Below are 24,682 nucleotides of genomic sequence, written 5' to 3'. Positions count from 1 at the left end.
ATAGGGACACATATGCCGATGTAGCCCGAAAAAAGTGGCGCTCGAAAAGAAGCTGGCGCCCAAAACCACAAACGAAAACGTAGTAATTTGTCAAAGTGTCGTGACGCCCCAGAGTTTACCTCTTGCTCTCATTCAACTGTTTATGCAGAAATAATGAAATGACCAGCTGAAGCCCAAAAATGAAACCTTAAAATCTCTTTGGTCAATTTAAATGGCAAAAATCAAACTTTTCAAGTAACATTTTCAGTTTTGAGCAATTGGGTCAAGCGATAAACATGTTACCAATGTAATTGTCGAATCTGCTCAACCTTGATCAGGCTTTTAATCTAAAAATGTTCAACATCTTTTACTTCATTAGTTACGACCTTTATGGTTTTGATATACATGTAAAAGTCAGCCAAAGTTCATCGCTACTATTGTCTTCATTAGTTTGTCAAGACTATCCAGAAAGAAGTCTGCTAAAAATTCTTTGTGAAGGTCAGTGCGCAATATCCCGCAATGGAGGATGCTAGTCTAAATGAGGATAATAAAAACCAAAGCTGAACACGTATTTCTTCATTCACCAGAAGCCGTTCGACTTCCCGACAAGCTCTTCCCTTAGAAACGGTTAGCGACAACAATAAGCTATTGATAACAAGGTATTATATAAAGCTCAGAATATAGGTGTTAAATCACTACTCGACATCTGAAATTATCTAAGTTAGGAATACGAGTTGCGGATCTGATTACGAATCATGAAGACAAGAAAAATCAACGACGTCAGGATCATCATCTATTTCCATTTAACTTAAAACGGGAATAGCTTATAATCCTGACATCCTCAGGATCAGGACCAACATCTGCCCTTAGTTTTTCGGATACGTGATGTATGTAAGTACGTGAATTGATACAGGAAATGAATCAGCATTTGTGAAGTAGTGAAGTAATAGATTTTGCACTAATCTTTGGAAAATGCTTCGATCTAAAGAAGTAACAGAATCGATAAATAATACTAACATTGAAATTATCGCCGTCCAAAAACGGTTAATTCACTTTAGCTGACTAAAATACCAAGCAGAACTTAAGATACGATGTTGGAAGGGGGAAAATATGATATGAGAAAGTGAATGCATCGTAAAATTGTAAGATAATTTTTAACATTCAACCAAAAACATGCGTCAGAAAGCAGTTAATTTATCTTCCTTTTTTTTTGAAATGTTAAATTATGTGAGGGGATGAATATGTAACGGTTTAATGAACTTTGTTTTTATTTCGATTCGGTTTTAGATCACGTCTTTCTCATTTTCATATTCTTTTCAGTTTCTTTTCATTTCTATATTTATACTCAAATACTTAGGATTTACATCGTCTCAGCAAATTCATTATTATATTGCTTGTGGTCTTTGCATTTTAGCTTGTAATTTTGCATTAAAAGTCTCATATATTGGACGCATTACGATTTTCACTTGTTCCCTTGACTGAAAGCATCCAAACTCTCTCAAAAAATCGATGTAGGGGGGAAAATAAGTTTGAGAAACGCTGATTTTTAATATGACTTAAAACCAACAACAACAACACCAGCGAACAAAGTAAACGTATCTACCTCTACCACCTTAATAATTGTAGTTTGGTTGCTAGGGAGAGTATTGCTGAAAGTCAATGATCTTACGCCAGAAAATACCCTGCCAAATGTCACAGATGCAACTTAACTAATCTTATATTCACCCGAAACTTTGGATCCGAATTTCCTGCAATTCCCTGAGGGTCTGCGTTACCTTCAGTATGTATATTTACCTTGATATTCATCGATACACTACCCGCATGTGCGGTGTCATTAGAAAGCTAAAGCCAGTGATAATTAGGGGAAATTCGTTTTTTTATAGCTTCTTGGATGCACAGGAACCGTCAGAATTTCCAAATTTTGTTCAAATAACGTTTTTCACAACAAAACCTTCAGAATTTTCAGCGGAGGGGAGAAAATTACTATTTGCGTTGTAATAGTATTTTACATGACTAGGAATAAAAAGATGAAAAGTAGAGTTTTCGTGTGAATTTTGTTGATCCGAGGCGAAGCCGAGGTCAATAAACACACGAAAACGAGACTTTTCATTTTTATCCCGAGTTATGTAATGGATTTTACGTGCTGAGGGCGTCGAAAGTAGTGCTTGAAACATGAAAAGTACAGTTTTCGACGCATGTAGCATGTAAAAAATATTATTATGTATGAAAGAACAATAGGTGACTGACCACTGGTTTATGCCCGGAGACTGTTCTCGCCAGCCCAGTTTTGTTGTAATGTGCTTCAGAAAAAGGGATTGTCAGAATCGTCGAACGACAATTTAAGAGAGCGTTAGTTTTGCCAAATTCTAATGAATCAGTGAATAAATCAAAATTTGACGATTTTCGTACTCACAAACCAGTTGGAAATGGAAAACATTCGTTTTATTAACTATCTTCTCTAGTCAGTATAAAACTCGCTGAACAAACTAAAAACAGATCAAGTCTGCAAATCATTTGCTATCTATATCCACGACCGAATCAGAAGGAATACGCATTGACACGACAGAGTAAAGTTAACCAGGCAGGAGCGCTGATTTGACTAGGGACCTGAATAATCTAGTAGCCCTATATTTTTTGCGAATAAAATTTTTCAATTTATGTTCATTTTCATACAGTGTATTAGGTCACTTATTTGGCCTGGTTTATTTTACTCTGTCGTGGCATTGACCGTGCAGCTTGTAGTAAAACTTATGTTTAAACTAAAAAAGCAAGAGATTTCATATTGAAGCTGTAACTCAAATTGAATAAAAATGTTATGGAAGGCTAGCATCTGTTATTGATAACGAATTGAGGAATGGACGACAAACTCCATTCTAATGTGGTCTTATACTACAAAAAACATTTTCAATAAATGAAGTAAAAGATTCAAAATCAATGTTAAAAAGCCATACTTAGATCAAATGAAGTACCAGATTCTATAGTGAAACTGTTATCGGTCAAAGGGTAAAGGCATATCTGCCGTATATACCACGGTGTTCTATATACATAAATAATTATAATTATTGCCAAACACCAAAAAAAATTCTATATTATTGGATTAGAAGCTGTGTATTAAAAGGAAAGTCATCTCACTTTACCAAACACTATCATTAGTCATCAACCAACAAATTTTACTTCCAATAAATTTCTACCCATGCTGTAGAAGAAATTCAGAAATTCTTATGACGCAAAACTGTCCCCGTAGTCAGCGACGTCATATCCATTCAAAACACTCTCTAACACTTAAGACTACCAGGCTACTAATATAGTGTATACAACTCCCCTACTCCAAGTCATCATTCTTTTTATACACTCACAATAAATGAAACATTTTTACCATCAAAAAAGAAAACTCCTGTGTTCATCGGTTTTTAGTTCTAACGAGTGCATCGTCGCGATCAGTTTGTTTTCGTATGTTATGTTCTGTGGCGGCGTGTGTTTTCATTTCATTTTTATTTATTTTTGTGTGGTGTTGAGAAAATTGGTAATACGGTAGCGGCCTTTTTTTGTGGTTGTTGTTGTTGTGGTTTTTAGTATTACAATTTTTTTTTTAACTCGTATATGCACGCATTTCGTGTAGATATATAATTGAGTGAAGATTAATTAAAAATAAATTTAAGTGGAAATGTATTTGTTATGATGATTGGAAAACCAGTGGGATAAAGTGACACAATTTTAATGGAACAATAGGAGACCACAACATTTTGAACGGTCAGTTGTGAATCGTAACATGGATTAAAATCGCAACAACAATTTATTAAAAAAAAAAATTAACCGACAACACAAAAAGAAAAAGAAAAGAAAACAAGGGAAAGTTTTAAACTACAAAAAATCGAAAAGTATTTTTTTTTTGAAAAACATAAAATCGAAAACACTACCAAAGTGTCTTTGTACCGAACAAGATATCTTTAAGATAAATGAGTCATTTTGTCGTAAGATTTATATATAACTTTTCCGAGTGGATTTATATTTATAAAATTGATGAAAATATATCTTCCAACACCAACGAGAAAGTCACCATAATCTTGAGCGATGTAGTTGAAAAACGTTAAAAGCGTAGAGCACGCACGTTAACGATTCTCTTTCTTAATGTATATATTACAGAAGGTAAATTATGTTTAGGTGCGATGAGGAAAACCGGGAAAATTGTGACAATATTTTCATTTAACGATGTGACGCAAAAAAAAAACGAAGATCAAAAATGTTTCCTTCTTTCATTATAAATCTGTAGCAAGTTAGTAATAACAAGCGCGATCCGACAGTTTCGTATTTCATTTTTGTAAATATGAAATTTTGAATTTTTCTTTGAGTAATGCTTTTCGCTGAACTATTTCCACAGAAAATCATTATTCATTCATAAAATTCAAAGTGCCTCGTCTCGGCGGCGGGATGTGGGTGCGTATTGTAATAGAACCGATGATGTTGTGCTCTTTCAGTCAGAAATCATATGCATATATAAACCGACTGAAATTATTTTATTTCGGAACTGAAATATATATATATAAAGTAAGTGAATGTGCACATGTGTATTAATTTTAACAGTCACATCACTCAACACACGGGATGCAATATAGGAATAAAATGTATATTGCGATCATATCGGCTCTATAAGAAATTATCATAATACGGCACAAGACAATGAGCCCCTTCTATTAAAGAAGTTAATGAACCATTTCATTTTTATTTTGTTGGCTTTCGTTGCTGTAGAACAGCAAATGTTGTTGTTTTTTTTTATTCGTATGTTTTGTTCAATAGTTGCTGTGATGTGCTAAAGAGAATTTACTAGTAGTCGTTTCAACCCAGCTATAGCTTTTGTTTTTGAATAGTCCCTTAATAGCCTGTATTTTTCTCGGAAAATTTCACTTCACTTAATAATCATGGGATCATGTTTTGTAACAGTAAATGCCCAACATATAAATGAAACAACCTGAAACTTTAACTCTTACAGAGTCCACACTGTCTACAGCTGTTAACCTGTCCCATACGGCTTTTCATCTGTTATCGATGACGACGACAAAAATAATGACAGGCTCTGGCCAATATTGTCCTTTATAATAGTAAAATACATGTTAAAAAAATTGAAGTACAAGATTCGAAATCAACAGATTAAAAAAACTTTGATCTATGAAATGGAATTAATAAACCCGATAATAATATTGGTCATATCGAGGGGGACTCACTCCAGTAAATCTCTAGTAAATCACAGTAAATCAACAAAGTCAAAAATGTCGTTTGTTATTGTTGGTAAACAAGAACGCAGGCCCGGACTGGCCATACTTTCATTTCATTTCATTTATTTACGTTCGAAACATCAAGGATCACTCCTTATACAAATGTCCTAAGCAATCATATCTAGTTAACCATCCACACAAGACTAAAAAACAGCTTACAAGTAATTCTGTAGAGATCGGTGACTCTCTGCTCAAATTATTCAAACTTCAAAAATCAATTTTTTGAGTGGCAATTGGGTATAGCCACCTGACAAGACAAGCTCTGAATTTAATCCGATATAATCGGAACTCTATACTGTCAAGTTCCGAACATATTCATTTATAGATCGTATTTCTATGGTTGGGCAGTCGTTCCGTAACGTGAGTTTGATTAAGTGTAAAACATGTGAAACAAGGGCAACCAAAGCACTATAAACAGTTACCAGATTATTGATATAAGCTAGGGGTCTACTCGACGCAGTAGTCAGAAATTTTCTTATATTTAAGAGACTTTATCTGCTGTAAGTTGAAAAAATTCATAATTTTCAGCATGAATCTAGTTAGCAAAGTTAGTTTTATGCATATAACCAATGTAGCAACTTGTGCGCACGCAATTGACAGAATCCTACCACGATCATGTGTAACAGGATTTTGTGTTGATGTGTTTTGCTTGAAAATTATGAATATTTCAACTAACAGTAGATAAAATCTTGTTGCTAACACGTTAGTAAATGGGGTTTTGCGCACACGATGTGTTGTTGAACTCGCTCCGCTCGTAGTGGCAAACGCACATCTAGTGCGCAAAACAAGCCCATTTACTAACTAGTTTGCAAAATAGCTATTTTCACCTTAAAAAAAATTGTTCTGGTGCCTGTTTGTAGTGAGTTGGGGCAAATCAATTAATTTTCTGTTTCAGTTCATAAAAAGAAAATGTTCCAATGGTTCTTTTACTTCGCTTCTTTCTCTTCGCTCTCATTTATTTTCTTATTAGTATAACTTGTTCAATCAATGTTTTGCTTTAAACCTTTCGAAATTGCTCAGTATAATTACTATTGGCTTGAAATAGATGCATTTGTATGACAATGTGGTTAGAAGTTTAATCTGACACCGCACTACAATATCCATCCAGTTCGCAACAAATTTAGCACAGCAACAACAACAAAACCCTCCATACACAATATAATATAATTACTCCACAAAACCATTCAAACACTAACAAAAAGTAAATGGTGAAGCACCGCAGTAAAGGCAAATCTAATTTTAATAAAAGTAACAAGAACCATGATTTATTGCATAATTTAAATTTTACCGAGAAGCGCAACGTCATAAATGAATTAAATGCACTTTGAGATGCTTCGTTCTTTTGCCATATGAAAAATTAGCGTCGGTCTGAAATGACGGCTAATTGGAATAGGATCACTGAAACATAGTTGAAGTATTATATCAAACATATGGGATTTAATTTCGGTGAAAAAAAAATGCACAAATCCGTGTAAGATACCACCCACAGAGTTGTATCTCGTTTTATTTGATTTAAATTTTATAGGGATTGGAGAGATGGTATTTATCGTCACAACATTTCATTTCTTTAAGTTCCGATATCATTGGATTTTTTAGGTTATTAAACATGTTATTACTACCAGTCTAGTAGTACCAGAATAATTATCTAAAATTTCCTTTACTTTCTACATTGATGCGAAATCTTGTACTTCACAACTTTTAACAAAAGTCTTGCCTAATTGACATGAATAGAAAGAAACTTCAGTAGCAATAAGTCGAGTCGGCTTATGTCGATCAATAAGAAATAGTATTTTATCACATACGCGCGGTGTTCGGATGTCAAAATTACTTCACTAGAAGTTTAATTCAAAAATTACACTTCAGTTCTATGTTGTTGTCTCGTTTTCGCTTATGTGATTTTTTATTTATGCGTATGGTTCCAAATTACAAAAACTTCTTACACCGAAAACTATCAAAAAGATAACAAAAAAAAGACAACAAAAAAGACCAAATTAAGCTCAAACGAAAATATCACAGATAAATTAAGTCACTCACTTCATAAATTCAAATCCAGGTTTTCCAACCACAAAATTGATTCCGTAGTCATTGAATGTATCTCAGATATGCCACCTGAGAATCGTCTAGCAGGACAGTCATTTATGATGTGACTCATTGATTGTATCGATGAACGGTCGCAATCGCACAATGGAGAGTCCACGTAACTCCATTGAAACATTTTCTCTGCACAGCACCTATGTCCGGTGCGCAGTCGATTTATTGTTTTCCAAAGCTTACGGGGCAATATGTAGAGTTGATGTGGAAGGTTGTAATAGTGCCGTGAGGTTACAATGTGTAACAGGTGCGGCTCCTTTGTGTTGATATTTTGTCGGTTTAATTACTCCGGCGAACCGTTTAGTTAAACTTGATCAGTTCGGGCCTGATTATTAAAAATAATTGCGGCTATCAACATCCAAACACGAAATCCAAGAAAACATTGATGCGTGAGCGATGAAGTTTCCCAAAATCATCGGCTATTTTGTTCGTTCTTAGACTTCCACTGTCCAATTTGTTTACGTTTTGTGCATGCGTTGGAGGTTACGTTGTGTGATCGTCGCTTATGTGATAAAATAGAGTACACACTTGTCACTATCAGTCTCGGCAAGCCTCGACTTCTTCGTGACAAGTGTGTAATATATATTACATGACTGGGGATAAAAAGATGAAAAATAGAGTTTTCGTGTAAATTTTGTTCATCCGAGGCGAAAGCCGAGGTCAATAAACACATGAAAACGAGACTTTTCTTTTTTTTATCCCGAGTTATGTAACGGATTTTACATGCTAAGGGCGTCGAAAGAAGTGCTTGAAACATGAAAAGTACGGTTTTCGACGCATGTAGCATGTAAAAAATATTTTAAAATATAACTTTGTCAAAAAGTAAAATATCCGTTGCCAAAATTGTTAAGAAGTAGTTTCTGAGTTGCGCAAAGCAATCAAAGGTAACATGAAGACGCAGAAAACGCATGGTAGGCAAAGCACCTTGCAGGGTAATAGAGGTTTTTACACGTCAAATAGAGTAGTATTTTGATACCAATAATACCATAAGCTTTAGAGGAGTTTTTCCAATCCCACGTAAATTTCGTTACATGCTCAGACGAACGTCAAAAATCTTAATAGTACATTACTATGCAAGGGAAGTAAAGTGATATCTCGTATCCAGATGAGAAAAAGTATCCGAGGGCGGCAGCCCGAGGTACTTTTACTCATCGTGATACGAGATATCACTTTATTTCCCGTGTGTAGTACGACGTTTTACAATGCGAGTGATGTAAAGGTTATTGCCTATACATGTAATAGCCTTATTACATGCACCAGCATAGTAAAATACCATTAGCAGCCTGAATGGTAATTTTGCAATGACATTAAGAAAAAAAAGGTATGGAAATATTCGCATACTTCGATTAAAGTACTACTTCATTTTTTTCTAATACCCTGCTAGGTGCTTTGATGTTAGGCCATAGAAATGCATACATTTTCGATTGCGTTGCGCAATCAGAACAAAATTTTTGTCAATTATGATGTTCTTGATTATTGTTTGCTATCAGATAGAGATTCGAAATCCTCCGGAGTAGGAAAATTTCCTTGCACCGAAGCCTTTATTGGGCCTATTGTACCACATTGGACTATCTACAATCTAGAAATTCGATTGAGAAAGGCCAGGGCACTATGAGGAGGTAACCTCCAGGTATTATTGTGAGGCAGGATATATGGGATTTCGATCGGGCCGTAGTGTTTACCGAGCATCTGCAAAGGAAATGTAGAATTGATTCAGTATCGCCGCAATTAGATTGTTATTCATGACTTCGACTTCAAAGTACTTTATTAGATTCTAGATGTGTAATTATAACATGAGGCCGCCGAGACTCGTACAACGATTTGTGCAACAAAGGCATCGAAAGTTTGTGAATTTTAATCCCATTATGATGCTGAGTTACATATAAGTTATAACCAACGGTGTATATATAAGTAGGTTAGGAATATATCCCGAAATTTCTTAAGAAGTATAGGTTAAATGCATTTTCGAACTACACCCACCAAGGAACTTCTATTTGTTTATAAAAAAATGCCTCAACTTCTCGTGAACTTGCAACCGGCTTCCATACCATAATGAAACAGTACTCAATTCGTTAATTTGTATTTAATACGAGATTTAAATACCTAAAATGATTCTAAATCTAATTTTCCATTTATTTATGAATGCATACAAACTCTATAACGAAAGTGCTCTATTTTCGGAACATTTATATTATATTGCCTTGCACGTTGCATATATAAGTATATAGTTACTGAAGGGTTAAATTATTAACTTGAGTGACAACATTCAGTTGTTGTTTGTCTTGGATTATTTCTCAGCTGGTTTGTGTAAATCTAAATGCCGCTGGTTTTTTTTTACTTCTCTTCGTTTGAATTTTGAAGTTCAGAAATGGGAGGAGTGCCATCATTCAAAAATGGTGCAGCACGCCGAATATGTGAAAGAAGAAGTGAGTTTTCTTTCATCACTGTGAAACATAATATAAAATAAAAATTGTTTAAAATTTTGATCGCATTATGAATGTATGGGCTCCATATATAATCGGAAAACTCTAAAAACAAATGTTTATGTTGCTTTAACATTTAATGAAGATTAATCGTTGACAGTGAATCAATAAACATTTCACCTATCACTTTTAATTACATGGAAGATACTTTCATTTTACTTTCTTCTTTTTCTCAAATTTATTTTTGTTTGTAAACGTCTTGTAAGTTTAACAAATAAGGATTCTGAATGATGAATGGCATTTCTGCGACACATAATGCAAACATTTTGAATTTTCTAAATCTACTTCTTTTCTTGCAACAAAAACTGTTAATCTCTTCTAAGCTCGTTTTATTGCTGATTAATAGTTGATTCGAGTTGGAATTATTTATTAGCAGACATAATTGGGTTAGAAGTGTAGTCGATGCTTTATTTACAAGTATTTAGAACGATGAATATTTTGAATGTCCAGATCCATTTTGCAATTAATTCAGGGATTATTTTGAGAAATCGGTTTCTCACATAAAGTATTTCTGAAAAGCGATTTCTCAAATTTCGCAAAACTTTTTTGAGAAAATTTTCTCAAATTTTTGAAGGATTTCCCTAACCGGTAAAATGAATAAAAGAGATTTCAGGAGTACACTCGGTGGAACACACGATTTTTGTTATTATTATGTGTAGGTCTGACCAATAACGTACGTCTCTGGACATTTTACCAGTCAGATAGAAGAGCTTCATACAAAAATATGTCAAGGTACATCAAATAGACGACCTTGCTTATTTTACTAAAGAAACTAGAGATTAGAGAAGCGTACTCCAGAAACTTTATTTACTCAAACTTTTATATTCTCTAATTTGATGAAACGTATCATGGATTTACCCAACTCAATTCGGCTGACAATAAATTCATGTGTTCGATCAATCCACTTCAAGCATGAGTACTAAATAGAGTACTGAAACAGGACAGTGTATGAAACAAATTTTGACACTGTAAAAAATATATAAAAAATTTGTCATACAAAATAGTACTATATTTGGCAGCTGTCACTCGAAACATTTTTGCTTGAAGTGCGTTGTTTCACGGCATAAAAAAGTAAACCAGGCAGGAGCGCTTGTTTGGATTAGGGGCTTGAATTCACGCCGTAAGTGTGCCTAAAATTTGAATTTTAAGTGAACGATTCGATGAAAAAGTGAACCGAAAAGTACGTTTCAACGCTTCATTGTATGAAAATGACGCTACGTTAGAAAGACCTCCGCACTTTCCATTTTGAATTTCGGCCGCACTTACGGCGTGAATTATCCGGTAGCCTTATTTTTTGCGAATAAAATTGTGTCAGTGTTCATTTGAGTTCATTTTCATTAGGTCCCTTATTTGACGGGTGGTCAAAAATGAACCGCTACTGCCTGGTTAATTTTACTCTGCTGTGGTTGGTTCGATTATTTTTTTAAGTTCCAACAATTCCACACTTCAATTCACTTCAAAAAATTAATTAACTAAATTGATGTGGTTGTATCAAATCTGCTTCTTCTGATGCATAACCTACGTTTCAGTTCCTAATAAACAGTCTCTTACTTCATATGTTTTGACACTAGTCTCGCTATATGAATTCACGGGGCTGCAGTCTACGATTACTCCTGTTGTCGCTGTCGATAACAGATGAACGGTAACTTTCTTTATAAGGGAACATTTAACTGTTTTTGTCGTCGCTCTCGATTACAGATGGTTGTAGTCCTAATTTTAGTAGCCGACTGAAGTCTTGGGTGTAAAACTTTTGTCTTGTTCATTTTATTTTCAAAATTCTACCAATTTCACTCCTACAAATTTACTTGACACCCGTTTCCACTTCAACGCAAAGAGGAATCATTTACGATCAATTTAGCTGTCACACTTCACATATTAAATATTTTACCTTTTAAGATCAAATAAAATTCCAATATTTTAAATAGAGAGTTCAGGAAGTAAACGCCCTAAAACAAGCCGACTATTTTCGTAATAAAACTTTTCGTTGTCGCGCTTTTTAAATTTTGTTTATTTGGCGCTTCTTACAACAATGTGTGTTTCGAATATTTTACTACCAAAAAAAACATAACACAAACTGCCTAAAAACCGAAAAAGAACCAACAACAAAAACTGAGAATTTAATGTTTATCTCTTGCTTTTAATGCTCCAAACGTTTAAAGTTAAAATTCGTTTTTTTTTCTCACACAGACTGGTGATTATTGCTCCAATAAAACGAACCAATAAAACGAAATATAATTAAAAATAAACCAATCAAATAAATTAATGTATAACGTTATATCAATGTGGTAAGCCCCGCACCGTCTTCTTTTTGTGTTGTTGCTGTTGGTTGTAATTTTAAAATTGAATTGCATAGACATTCAGAATTTTATATTAATATTGAACTTGTCTTAAGTGTATCGAGTCGAAAAGTGCGTGCTTAAGTCCATCAACACGATATCGTAATTGATTGATTAATTGAGTATAGATGATCATCATCTTCACACATAATAAATAATAAATTGGTTAAGTTTTTCTCCTGTTTCTCAAGAATCAGGCCAGTTTCCATGGTTCTGGACAAAAAGAGTAGGGTAATTTTTGTTCAGAATAGAAGTCACTCCATGGGTGGAATTTGTTTCATTTACTGATACAAATTTAGGATTTATTCAATGCAAGCAATAATAAAAGATATTATGCTTCATAAAAAAAAAAGAAAACAAAAAAAAAAAAAATAAATTGGTTCACTTCTTCGTCTTGTGTGTATTCGAGATTATTTTAACAATCGCTTGGGATTTAGTGTAACTAATAATTGCATTCAAAATCAAATAAAATTAAATTAAAAAATCGTGAAAACAGCGACTGAGGCCACATCAACCAATAAACCATATTTACAACAAGTAAGCGGAAAAGTTGAATGGAAATTCTAAAAATAAAGTTTCGTAAAAAAGCACTTATTGGATCCGGAAAAAGAAATTAACTTTTTTTTCGGGGCGATCTAAAAAAAATGTGATGAATTTTATTATGAGTTTTGTGATTGATGTAAACATTTTTGGGATTACGTGAATTAATGGGACAGATGGATCACCTGATATTTACATTCATTTGGATTTTTTATGTGATACTAACGGTGCAATGTGTAAAAGGTAAGTTGTCTTGTATAGAATGTTAAATTTTCGTTGAATTTGATTTAGGTTTTCCTCTTCTATATTTAATTGAAATGCAGACTGACAAAGTGAAGAATGGAAATGATTTTTTTAAAGAAAATATCTATTAGCTGTTAAAGGGCATGCCTTGGTTTGTCCTCTGTTATCCAATGAATCAGAAGAGGATTCGAAAAGTGATAAATTGTGATTTGTTTTTGTTGTGTAGCTGAGGTTAAATGATAAATTGTTTTTGGATAGACCGTGAAGTTTGTTCACTAACCATATTCAAACAGGGTTTCCGTAAGCTTTTGCGTTTTTAAACCTATACTGTCTGACTACTTCTAGCAGTGGTCTGGACTACGTAAAAAACGAAGTGACATTTTCCCTGTTTCCAGACTGTGCAATTTTCACAGCGCATTACTCGTCATTACTCATTACTCATTCATCTTAACTCTGTGATTCACTAAGCTCGTTCGTTAATGTTACGACGTTATTCAGGTGTCAGACCGTCCTGAAAGGAAATTTTCGATCTGAAATACATATGTTATTGACAAAAATGACAGAAATAAGCAATGAGCTCTAGCTGAGTTGGTGTTATATAGCCAAATAAATGTTAGGACTGATGAAGTATAAGATTTTGGATCCACATGTTAAAAATAGTGTGATTAAAAGAAGTAACAGATTCCAATAACAAATACAGTATACGGTTTCCAAGGATAGAATCCTGCACGATTAATTGATATAAGCGGAAGTTTTGAGCGTGAGCTGAGCTCTCCTGGAAACCCTACAGATCACTCCGATAAATTCTAACTCGAAATTAAACTTTTTACTTGGTTAGCATTCTACAGTTCATTCATTGTTTCACATCGTTTCACTCACACGTACATGTGCATGTCAATCACTGATGATAGTTGAATTTCTTACCTGTAGCAGGTAACGTTGTCTACAGGTAATTTAGAGTAGCTTCTACAGTTGTATTTTTTGTATGAGGCGCTACAGCTGTGGTAGCTATTTTAGATTACCTGGATACAAAGTTACCTGCTACAGGTAGGATTTTCAACTCTTTTTTGTCACTGATGAAGAAATATTAAGACAAGCACTACTTCTATGTGGTGAAATACGTATGGATTAAATAAAACGAAAGAGACTAACGAAACCCACTTGTGATGAGGATAGTTTAATCATGGATCTTTTCTCCTTTATAGAAGTGACATTTCTGCTGTCGAATGACTAATTTTCGGGAAGTTCTAATTTACTTACCTTTCATTATGTGGGTAAATCTGAAAGTAGTTTGAAAATTTGCAACCAAAATGTACTGAAAATTTTCTCATCTTGATTTTCGAACAAAATCAACGGTTTTCGAAACAATTTGATACTGCAATCCAATCAACATAATTCAAGCAAAAGAGATCATAGTCGACAGTTGTCCAATAGAGTACTATATTTTATGAAATCAACGCACTACAAGCATGAGCGGTACTCTAAATAGAGTAGTGAAACTTGACAGTGTGTTACACAACTGTAAAACACTGTAAGTAAAAAAGCTATTTCATACAAAATAGTACTCTATTCGGCAGCTGTCGACAATGATCACGTTTGCTTGAAGTCCGTTGATGAACTGGTTTTTTACAGTTGTGTGACACACTATCAAGTTTCAGTACCCTATTTCAGTACCTTCAAAGAAATGTAGAGGAGCACAGCTTACCCTGAAAATACGGTCTAGTTATGGCACTGGAAGATTTCTGCAAAACACAAATCTTTTATGCGAATTATTCTGAGCTGCAACGCGCTTCAAGCAAAACTGCTTCTAATAACAGCTTTCAAATAGAGAATTTTTATCGAAATTTACAGTTTCAAAATTTCTTTGATACGCTGTCCAGTTTCAGTACTTTAATTTGAGCGCCACTCATGCTTGAAGTGCGTTATTAGTTGCCGTGTGTTCATTATAAATTAAATAAAACTCAAAATTCACGCACCTGTTTCAGTATCGTTTTTTGGTGCAAGCCACATTGCAATGCCACTGCAGGAGGCCAAAATATCTACGAATATTCGACTGCGTTTTCGAACACATCAAGAAAACGCGTTATTACTGCTGGCAGCCGGTAGAACTGATTACTGCTTGGTTGGCCTAGACGCTGGTCGAATCAAATTTTTATTTAAAGTTGACGACTTTGTAGCAGAGGTATGTTCATATGCTCAATAACCACAAGAACTAAACTTTTAATAATTTTTTCTCGCAGTTGACGACTCCAAAGAAAATAGCATTTAATGATTTGCAGTGGCATGATGTGTCGATTCAGAGATACGAGACAAATATAACTCTTCAAATTGACGAACACTTTGTCAGGTATACATAATTGCACATTAACGATGATGGTAGCCCGAAAATTTTACGTCTTCTACAGAAAAACTTTGCCGACACGGATAAATGAATTCAATGTACATTTTGGTGTTTTCCTGGGTGGATTGGGTGATTTTTCGGAAACATATCTGGGAACTGTAGACAACTATCGAGGCTGCATTTCGGACGTAAGTGCAACGCAATGCTCTTTGTCTCTCTGCTTACTCATTCAATGCAAATAAACTGCCTCTAGGTGTACTATAACAACATTAACGTACTTAAACGGGCGAAAGAACGAACATCTCATGTGAGTAGTGTACAAGTTGAGTGGAATTGTAGTCCTGAATTCGACGCGGACGAAAATCAGAGCATCAGTTTTGTGGATGATGATGCGTTCGTAATGCTAGCCAGGTCTCCAGTTCAGACCGGCGAGAGGTATGGAAAATCATTTTATATTGGCACTATGTTGTTCATCTCAATATTCATCGTCATCACAAAACATTTAGCTGGAACTTAGAACTTCGAACGATCGAACAAACAGCAACTGTTTTGTACAATAACGGCCACGATTATGTGGGACTAGAAATTGTGGATGGTAAACTGAGGCTTCTAGTTGGTAAAGGATCGAATGCGGTAAGTTTTTAAACGTTTGAAATTGTTGGATTGTTGAGCCAAAACCAGCCAATGTTATTAGATTGTTGTCTCTTACATAATACTAAACAATTACAGGTTGAGCTGATACCCGAACGAAATGTATCCGATGGCACTTGGCACAATGTCTCCATCAGTTACAGTCCCACCAAGGTTGAGGTAATTCGACAGTTAATTCAAAAACCCATGACCGAATCGCACATACAATCAATACTGTCTTTAGTTGCAACTGGACGACTCATTTCAAACGGCAAGTTTTGCGAACGGCAGCAGTCATGTGATCGAACTCGGCGATGAATATTTCATCGGTGGATTAGCTGCGCACAAAAAGAAACGGGCTCTGTTGAAGGGCTTAAGAGCTGTTGAACAGAGTTTGAAAGGATGTGTGCGAAATTTGGTGGTTGATGAGCAGAAAATCGGTTTTCCCCATATGAAAATAACGCAGGGCGTGTCCGTTGAATGTGTTTGGCAATATCCGTGCATCGAAAAATTGCCGTGCATATCGAGTAGCATCTGCCAACAATACGACGTCGACGATTTTATTTGTTACTGCGATCAGGCGTACTGCATTAAAGCAGATTTTACCGATAAGTATAAGGTACAACGGACCAATGTCCCTGCCTAGAAACTCTTTATTGAAATACAATTTCCCCAACAGATATTCACAAGATCCGATCTCCCTATTGAAATGCCAATTCTATCAGTCTCACCACTAGAACTGTTAGAAGGTGACAGTGCCTTCCTATCTCCCAATTGCATCAATGTTCTAATTGATTATGCAAAACTGAATGTAATGGAAGCCGGAGTCGTATTCAACGTGGTCCAAGCTCCGAAACATGGCAAAGTCCTAGTCATGCCCTTCGGAACGGAGGATAATAGCACGACTCAAAACAAATTTTTCTCGTTGATTGACCTGAGTACCGACAAAATCAAGTACACGCACAACGGAGGGGAGCAACTCACCGATCATTTGACCATTGATCTTCAGTTGATAACAAGCAATCGCGAACCGTTGCCAGAGTTTCTACAAGGTCGACACAGATTCGTACTCCACGTAAACATAACACCGGTCAATGATGCGCCAGTACTGAGTCTACCCGTGAATCGAATCTTTCGACTAACCCAAGGCATACCGAAAATCATCGGACCTGAACTGTTGACGGCTATCGATCCTGATAGTCCGCCTACATCACTGATGTACACAATCTTGTCGAAGCCAGAATCAGAAGGACAGCATGGTCAAATTGAAATAGGTGGAAGGGTTGTGTCGACATTCTCTCAAGCCGATGTCAATCAAGGTCTGGTCACTTATTTAATGAATAAACAGGTGGGTTGTGCCGAGAGATCTATTTGGAATTATCGAATATTGAAACGAATTTCTGTTACTAGACATCTGACGATATTTCGTACGAAATTGCGATCCAAGTATCAGATGGAATGGAAACTAGCCCGGCAGTTTTTCTACCTGTCTCTGTGCTGCCGCTTCAGCTAAGAATGGTCAACAACACTGGCCTAGTTTTGGTGCACAAATCCTTTGGCCTGATTTCGCCGTGGAATCTATCGTTCGTGTCAAATTCCGACGACGACAATGTGGACGTGAAGTAGGTGTCTTTTTGTAGAAATTTTTCGGACGAACTTTACTCAACTTACTCTTTACGACCGGTAGGTACCAAATAGTACAACCGCCACAATTCGGAAATATTCAAAAATTGAGAACCGTTGACTCATCATGGATCACCGTGGACTCGTTCACGAGCGACCAAATTCTTCTCGGACAAATTCGGTACATTCACAATATCGACTTTCCTGTTCATGATGAATTTAAGGTACGCTCTGCCAACTCGTAAAAATCTGTTGAGCCGCTCTAACAACTTCGTTTACCATTCCCTTCTTTCACAGTTTACTGCCTCGTTCGGACCCATCAAGACCATTAAATATGATTTTCGCCTAACGTTCACAAAACTACGCATCGGCATTCAGAACCAGAACAGCCTTCAGATCGACGGAACCAGGGAGACCACGATAACGGCACAAAATTTATTTCACCAAACAACGCCACTGTCCACATTTCCGCGCAACATTATCTACACTGTGCTAGCCCCACCGAAATATGGTCTGATCTATGTCGACGGTCATCCGAACTATGCGAAAGAGATGGATTCATTCACCCAGCAAGATATCGACAAAAATCTCATTCGCTACAAGACCCATCACACATGCTATTCGAGCTTCATTGATATGTTCGAGTTTCTTATAACAGTACCCGAATGTGATGACATCAAGGGGAGCATAAAGATAATTTACAATCCACCGGAAGCTCTAATGAAAATGCTGTCGTATCAAACGCGAGAAGTGATCCAAGTGAACGAAGGTGATCGGGCCGTAGTATCTCCTCTCAATTTCCATGTCTCATTTACACCATTCAATCAGCTCCTATTTAAAGTGTCCCTTGCACCGCAACATGGAGTCTTGTGCAACTATGATATGAAAGAGTCAAAAATAATCGAAATCGATACGTTCACGCTGGACAGTCTGTACGCTCAAGACATTTATTATTGTCACGATGATTCGGAGTCAGTTGAGGATTCCATTGACTTTCTAGTTCTATCAGACGATGCAAGTGATTTCCAACTGATTTGCGAGGTTCAAATAAACATAACGTTGATGAACGACAACGGTCCGTATCGCATCAGCGAAAATATTTTCCATGTGGTCCGCAACGAGAGTAAGTCAATCAGTGCAAATGATCTGAAATATGTCGATCCCGACATAAACAGCAATGAAACGGACATCGTATATAAGCGGCTGTTAACTACGAACGGGGAATTTTACAAAGACGATGTCCTGACCGACCATTTCACTCAAGATGACGTGAATCATGGACGCGTTCTTCTCAAGCATACCGATCCGGACAATGGCACTGCATCGTTTGTGGTAACCGACGGATATTACGAGGTACCCGGCGAGCTACTGATTCAAGCGTCTGAACCGTTTATCAAAATTTCCGAGAGAAATGCGTCGATTGTCCAGGAGGGAAAGTATATTGTGCTGAAGACAAACGATCTGGCCATTGAAACGAATTTGAATTCGAAGCCCGATGAAATTGAGTATCGGGTGCTGAGTGAACCGAACTATGGCGTGATCAAGATTTTGAGACGGAAATTCAACGGGACGATACTGCCGCGAAGCAACAATATCACATCGACGAAGAACTTTACGCAACACGATGTTCAGCGTGAGAGATTGATCTACTGGAACACGGGTGTTGCGTCCATGGATAAAATAAGGTTTGTATACAATTGCTGCTTGGAACGAACGTAAGATTCAAACGATCTTTTCAACTAGGTATCGAGTGTCAACGAAAGGTATCTGGGCCGAAGGAGAAATTCTTATCCGCATTTATCCAGCTGCCTATTGGGACTTATTGCAAATTCGCCGGAATCAAACACTGTACGTTGAAGAGTCAACCAGCGTTATAATATCACGGGAAATTCTCGAGGTAAGTTGCTGTTTCAATACGTCTTTCGAATCTCAATGTTCCGTTTGAGCGGCCAAAGGAGGGACATGATGGAAATGCCTACAAAACTATTCACCAAACTCACATTCCCTTTCCGTTACATTCAATTCAGATTATCCATCCGAACATAAGTCCAGGAGACATAACCTATCTCGTGACGACATCTCCGCAGCACGGCTACTTGGAAATTCAATCAATAACATCCGATGACGAATACAATTGTAAGGTGTTCGATCAATCGACCATTAATTCGGAAAAGATGTTTTACATCCAAGCTGGAGTGAATCAGTCGACCGACCATTTCATCTTTGATGTGACAAATGGCATCACTTGGCTGAGAGGATTGATGCTGAAAATTGTTATCATCCCGGAAAATTTGTACATGGACACGACGAGTGTTTCGGTGGAAGAAGGTGACAGTATTCTGATTGGTGTTCAGAGTGCAAAGTTAACCGAATAATGTTCCCCAATAGGCAAGTCTCTGCGTCTCGAAGCGAACATAATGAGCCCGTTCTCCGAGTACTATTTTAACAAAATTTTGGAATACAAAATCATCCAGCAGCCATCGTTCGGGAACGTAAAATCAGGCAAATCGAAAATTAACAGATTTACCCACAAGCAGTTGGAAGCTGGACAAATTCAGTATGTTCATGATGGCAGCGAAAATTCAACGGACTTCATACGATTGATAGCGATAGCACGGAACAAGGAGAGTGTGCCGTACGATTTGCTCATCAATATTATACCGGTCAACGACGAAATACCACAAATTGTGACAAATACTGGACTTCAAATGTGGGTTGGTGGACGAGCTGCAATTAGAAACTCGGATCTGAGTGAGTCGATTTTACAATCTTACATTGAAGGTCCAAAGTAAATTGAATCATTTCCAGCCGCTCAAGATTACGACACACCGCCTGATAAGCTCACCTACATTATAAGTCACTTAACCGGTGGACGTATCGAGTCTAAACTACATCCGAATGCCACAATCACAAGTTTTACTCAAGGCAACATCAACAACAACGAAATCTTCTTTGTTCACGACTCCAATCATCTGAATGGTCAGATCAATTTTGCCATAACCGATGGCGATCACATCAATTCCGAGCAGGTGTTGCACATTACCACTAATCCGGTTTCGCTGGAATTGGTGAAAAACGAGAATCTTCACGTTTTTCCATTGACACGGAAGCAAATACTACCCGACCAATTGCAGTTTCGGTACGTGATATAACTACAGTCGTCATAGTTCAATCGCTAGATGCAAAGAATGTTTTTTCTCCCACAGCTGTTCCGATCAGGATAGAGACGTTAAATTCGTCGTTACAATAGCACCACAGACTGGTAAAGTGTTGTACGAGTTTCTTGAGAACGGAACTACAATCGAGGTGAAAGAGTTCACACAAAATGATGTCAACAACGGTCGCATGTATTTAACAACCAAAACTACTGCCTGATGCAGTCCTAACTAATTTAACGTTTTTTATTCGGTTTACAGCTTGTACGAACACACCCATTCAATGGTGGAACTGAAGTCCAACGATTCATTCTATTTCGATGTCACTGCCAAATTAGCCAACAGTTTGATTGATCAAATATTCAACATTGAAATTTCCGTATCATCTGGCGGTCTATTGCGATTCCTGCCGGTTCCGAAGCTTCAGCTAGACGAGGGCGACAGTGCACCAGTCCGTTTGGATTTGTCCAAAGTTCTAGAATATTTGGAGACACGAGCCGGCATCCAATTTCCCGAACTGTACATCGATTCCTATCCACCCAAACACGGCTACATCGAAGTGATCGATGCGAGAACGAATGTTACCCGATTTTCGTTGAACGATTTCACCATGGGTAAAGTGTTCTATCGGCATGACCACAGCGACACCACCGAAGACAAAATTCTCATGTCGGTGTATCTGATCCAAGGACAAATTTTCTTATGCAACCTGAGCATTCCCGTTGTCGTCAATCCCATCAACGATCATCCATTCCATTTGGTGACGCAATCGCCTCAGATGTCCATTGTAGAAGGGGAAAATCGGACGATAACCGAGAAGGAATTGCTGACGGAAGATGCTGACACAAATGCAGCGAATATCGTCTACGATATAATCAGCGGTCCCACATTGGGTCAATTGATTAAGATAGCCGACGATGGTTTTGCACAGGACATATTTACGTATGGCAATCAATTCTCCCAGCTTGACATCAATGAACATCGAATCCAGTACGTGCATTATGGACTACCACAATCGACGACGTTCTACTTTAAAGTGTCGGACGGAAAATTCAAACCGGCCTATGAAATATTCAATCTAAGAGTGTTGCCGATCACCATTGGTCCAGGATTGGAAAACGATGTGGTCAGCGTTCAACAGGGATCGAATTTAGCATTAATTGAATCGAAGCATTTACCGATCGAGACGAATGCCGACAAAAGTCGTCTGGTCTACAACATCACAGAGAGTCCAACGAACGGATATATTTTGGTGGAGAATAGGGCAAGTTTTCGATTCGATCAGGATCAGTTGGTGCGTCAGCAAATTAAATACATGCAAACGAACATGAATCGATCGAGTGATGAATTTAAGGTAAAACTGCTCTTGTTGGTCACAATTTCGTTGAATTTTTTACTAAGCCGTTCTTCCATCGTAGGTACGTGTGTACATACCTGACACCAATCCGAACAATGTCGTCAACTTCGATGTAAAAATTATCGTCGAACCATTCATAAAAATCAACGGCATTTCGCTCATATCATCCGATAAAATTCGTCTCACCTCAACCATAGTCACGGATAATCCCACTCAGCACAAATTGAACCGTTACAACCCGAAAATCACCATCACTCGCAAACCGGACCATGGTAAAATTCGGAAAATTATCCGTACATCCGGCGACAGCGAACATTTGAACGATAAGGACGTGAGTTCCTTCACATACAAAGAACTGAAGAGTGGAATTGTTTACTTTGTTGCACGAAAACTTCCCGATGAAGTTGCATCGATTAACGACTGCTTCGAGTACACTCTCCACATAAAAAGTGTACAGCCAGGTCAGGGCTTTGTTCCGATTGAAATCCATAAAATTCTGAGCACCGATCAGGGAGTGGACGTTGACATCGCCACCTCCGAAGCGTTCCCATTCAACTACATTGTCATCATTTCAATGGGACTGATAATGCTCGTAATTGCATTGCTGACGATCCTCTTCATCCGGTGTCGTCATTCGAGAAGTGCAATCAAAAACAATTCGGAAAAAGACTTCCCGCCGCCACTGCCACGACCACCCGATTTTATGGGTCTGAATAACAATCGCATTTATTCATCGTCGGATGGATCTCAAACAGCATCATCAACGCCACTACCAGTTTTAAGTAGTATACCGCACTGTAAAGTTACGCCAATCGAATTTGAAGATTCCGAATCGGATGACATCGGAGACTTGAATGTCGGCGATAATCAGCAAATGGCTAGGCACTTGTATCCGTATGGGGATGATAATGATGAATGGAGTTCGTCGTGTGACATTGGCAATGAGGTGAATTATTCGACGATAGCACAACCGCAACAAGGCCAACAGCAACGAATGAACAATCCGTTGTTGAGGCGGAACCAGTATTGGGTGTAGGTAAATTGTAAGAGTCGACACAAGTCAACGAAAAATGATAGTAGGAGTTCTCAATCCATCGTAAGTCAATTATATCAGGATTGCTGCTCTCTGAATAGAACAAGACTTTTGTTTCAAATATATTGTCCTCGACTTGCACTTACAGCTACATAGAACAAATTCTCTTAAATTAGTAATCAATTGACGTACGCCCCAAATTTTCGCCACCGACAATCCATTCGATTTTATTTAAATCTTAGGTGAATGACCACTTAATGCTATGCATTCTACTGGAACGGATGAATATTCAATCGTAAATACTTTAAAAACCCTAAGAATCAATAAATTTTAAGTGATGTCTTGTGTGTGTGTGTGCTTGTTCAATATTTTAGTTTTAAATTTTGTTTTTGTAGCAAATAAATTTTCTAAAATAAAACTTCTAAAAGCTAAGCTTCTAAAGTGTTTCTGAGCGATAGCAGTTGTATCAATAAGGATTTATTAAATCACAATACAATAATGCTAAGAAGCGAGGGGAAACCACACCCTGCTTGGAATTGCCGGAGAATCCGATAATTAAACGGAATTGACAGGAAATAAAGGGAATTGAAAGGAATGGAACGGAATTAAAATCAATTGAAAGGAAGTAGAGCGAATCCGGCAATTAGATGAATAATGGATCCGGTAATTGACGTAAACAGAATTGACAGGAATTGACAGGAGTTGAAAGAAATTGTCAGGAAGTACGGGAAGTTCATATAGAAATTGATAGGGAATTGAAAGCCAATAGAGCAAAGCCGGCAATTAGACGAGTTGCTCCGGTAAAAGAGGTAATTAAAAGGAATTGAAAGGAATCAGAAATTGAATTGCCACCCTTTTGGCCAGTGGCAACGAAAGACGTTGCGTCATGATACACAAACTAGCACACAATTAAGAATGTGTTTAGATCAAACTTTTCTCTCTTACAGTTAAGCCTCGAAAGTGACAAAAGAACAACGGAAATTGGATCGAAAAAGATTTTAAATTGCTCGAAGCTCAAGTGTAATGCATATAAGGCCTTATTATTGAGAATTTTATTTTCACAATTTTTTCTGAATTTATGTCAGAATTATTCGGAATTTTCAGAATTAAAATTCTCAATAACAATCTTTGATAGGGGAGAAAATGAAAATTACAAATGGATTTTGTGCATGCAAATAACTTATCACCATCTGTGATAAACGGAGACATGAAGCTTAGCTCATGACTTAGGACCATCTGTTCCCTCAGTGACTTAAAAAACAATCTTGACTACTTCCGGAATTCCTCAAGGATCAATTCTTGGTCCACTCCTGTTCCTGATCTTTATCAACAGTGTGCCGTCGGTTTTCGAATCAGCGAACGCATCGCTCTTTGCTGACGACCTGAAACTCTACCGGAAAATCGAGAACGAAAACGACTGCAAATTGCTTCAAGAAGACATCAACTCACTAAAAGATTGGTGTATCACGCGTAACTTGCACATGAATGTCGAAAAATGCTTCAGCTTTACTACATCGAACAAAAGAAACAAAACCAATTTCGCCTACAATATCGATGGATTGGTTTTAACACCTTTAACCATGAAATCTGACTTGGGCGTA

The 24,682-nt window shown here is 37.0% G+C and overlaps 2 protein-coding genes and 1 long non-coding RNA gene across 5 annotated transcripts in view; 2 read left to right on the top strand and 1 right to left on the bottom strand.

Moving 5' to 3' along the window:
- LOC119083231 (zinc finger protein 271-like) overlaps positions 1–24,682 on the top strand; it is a 700,255-nt gene that overhangs the window by 73,841 nt on the left and 601,732 nt on the right. The gene's annotated exons all lie outside the window — the stretch shown is intronic.
- On the top strand, positions 3,377–23,381 carry LOC119083245 (chondroitin sulfate proteoglycan 4). Of its 3 annotated transcripts, none has more exons than XM_037192907.1 (20): positions 3,377–3,502; positions 12,011–12,942; positions 14,928–15,124; positions 15,183–15,289; positions 15,348–15,471; positions 15,537–15,718; positions 15,790–15,916; positions 16,013–16,093; positions 16,158–16,532; positions 16,593–17,261; positions 17,324–17,535; positions 17,601–17,760; positions 17,834–19,221; positions 19,280–19,433; positions 19,564–19,864; positions 19,925–20,287; positions 20,345–20,675; positions 20,743–20,883; positions 20,953–22,045; positions 22,110–23,381. In XM_037192907.1, exons 2-20 carry the CDS (start codon positions 12,867–12,869, stop codon positions 23,082–23,084), a joined length of 7,056 nt encoding a protein of 2,351 aa, XP_037048802.1. In that variant the 5' UTR covers positions 3,377–3,502; positions 12,011–12,866; the 3' UTR covers positions 23,085–23,381. The 3 variants fall into 3 exon arrangements, with proteins under 3 accessions (XP_037048802.1, XP_037048803.1, XP_037048801.1); XM_037192908.1 differs by having other exon boundaries at positions 3,406–3,729; positions 12,656–12,942; XM_037192906.1 differs by having other exon boundaries at positions 3,406–3,729.
- Positions 6,920–14,554, bottom strand: LOC119083303. Its single transcript, XR_005088833.1, has 3 exons — positions 14,443–14,554; positions 14,401–14,403; positions 6,920–6,958 (listed from the first exon to the last, which is right to left on the bottom strand). It is a non-coding gene; the product is annotated as an uncharacterized LOC119083303 (long non-coding RNA).

The sequence above is a fragment of the Bradysia coprophila genome, unplaced genomic scaffold, assembly GCF_014529535.1.
Source record: "Bradysia coprophila strain Holo2 unplaced genomic scaffold, BU_Bcop_v1 contig_583, whole genome shotgun sequence".
Lineage (NCBI taxonomy): Eukaryota > Metazoa > Arthropoda > Insecta > Diptera > Sciaridae > Bradysia > Bradysia coprophila.
Note: the sequence above shows the minus strand (reverse complement) of the source record. Positions and strands in the feature narration are given on the sequence as shown.

Coding starts and splice junctions, on each gene's coding strand:
- LOC119083245 (XM_037192907.1), top strand. CDS start 12,867: ATGGGACAGATGGATCACCTGATATTTACATTCATTTGGATTTTTTAT. Junction 15,125..15,182: donor TTGACGACTTTGTAGCAGAG/GTATGTTCATAT, acceptor TTTTTCTCGCAG/TTGACGACTCCAAAGAAAAT. Junction 15,917..16,012: donor TTGGTAAAGGATCGAATGCG/GTAAGTTTTTAA, acceptor AAACAATTACAG/GTTGAGCTGATACCCGAACG.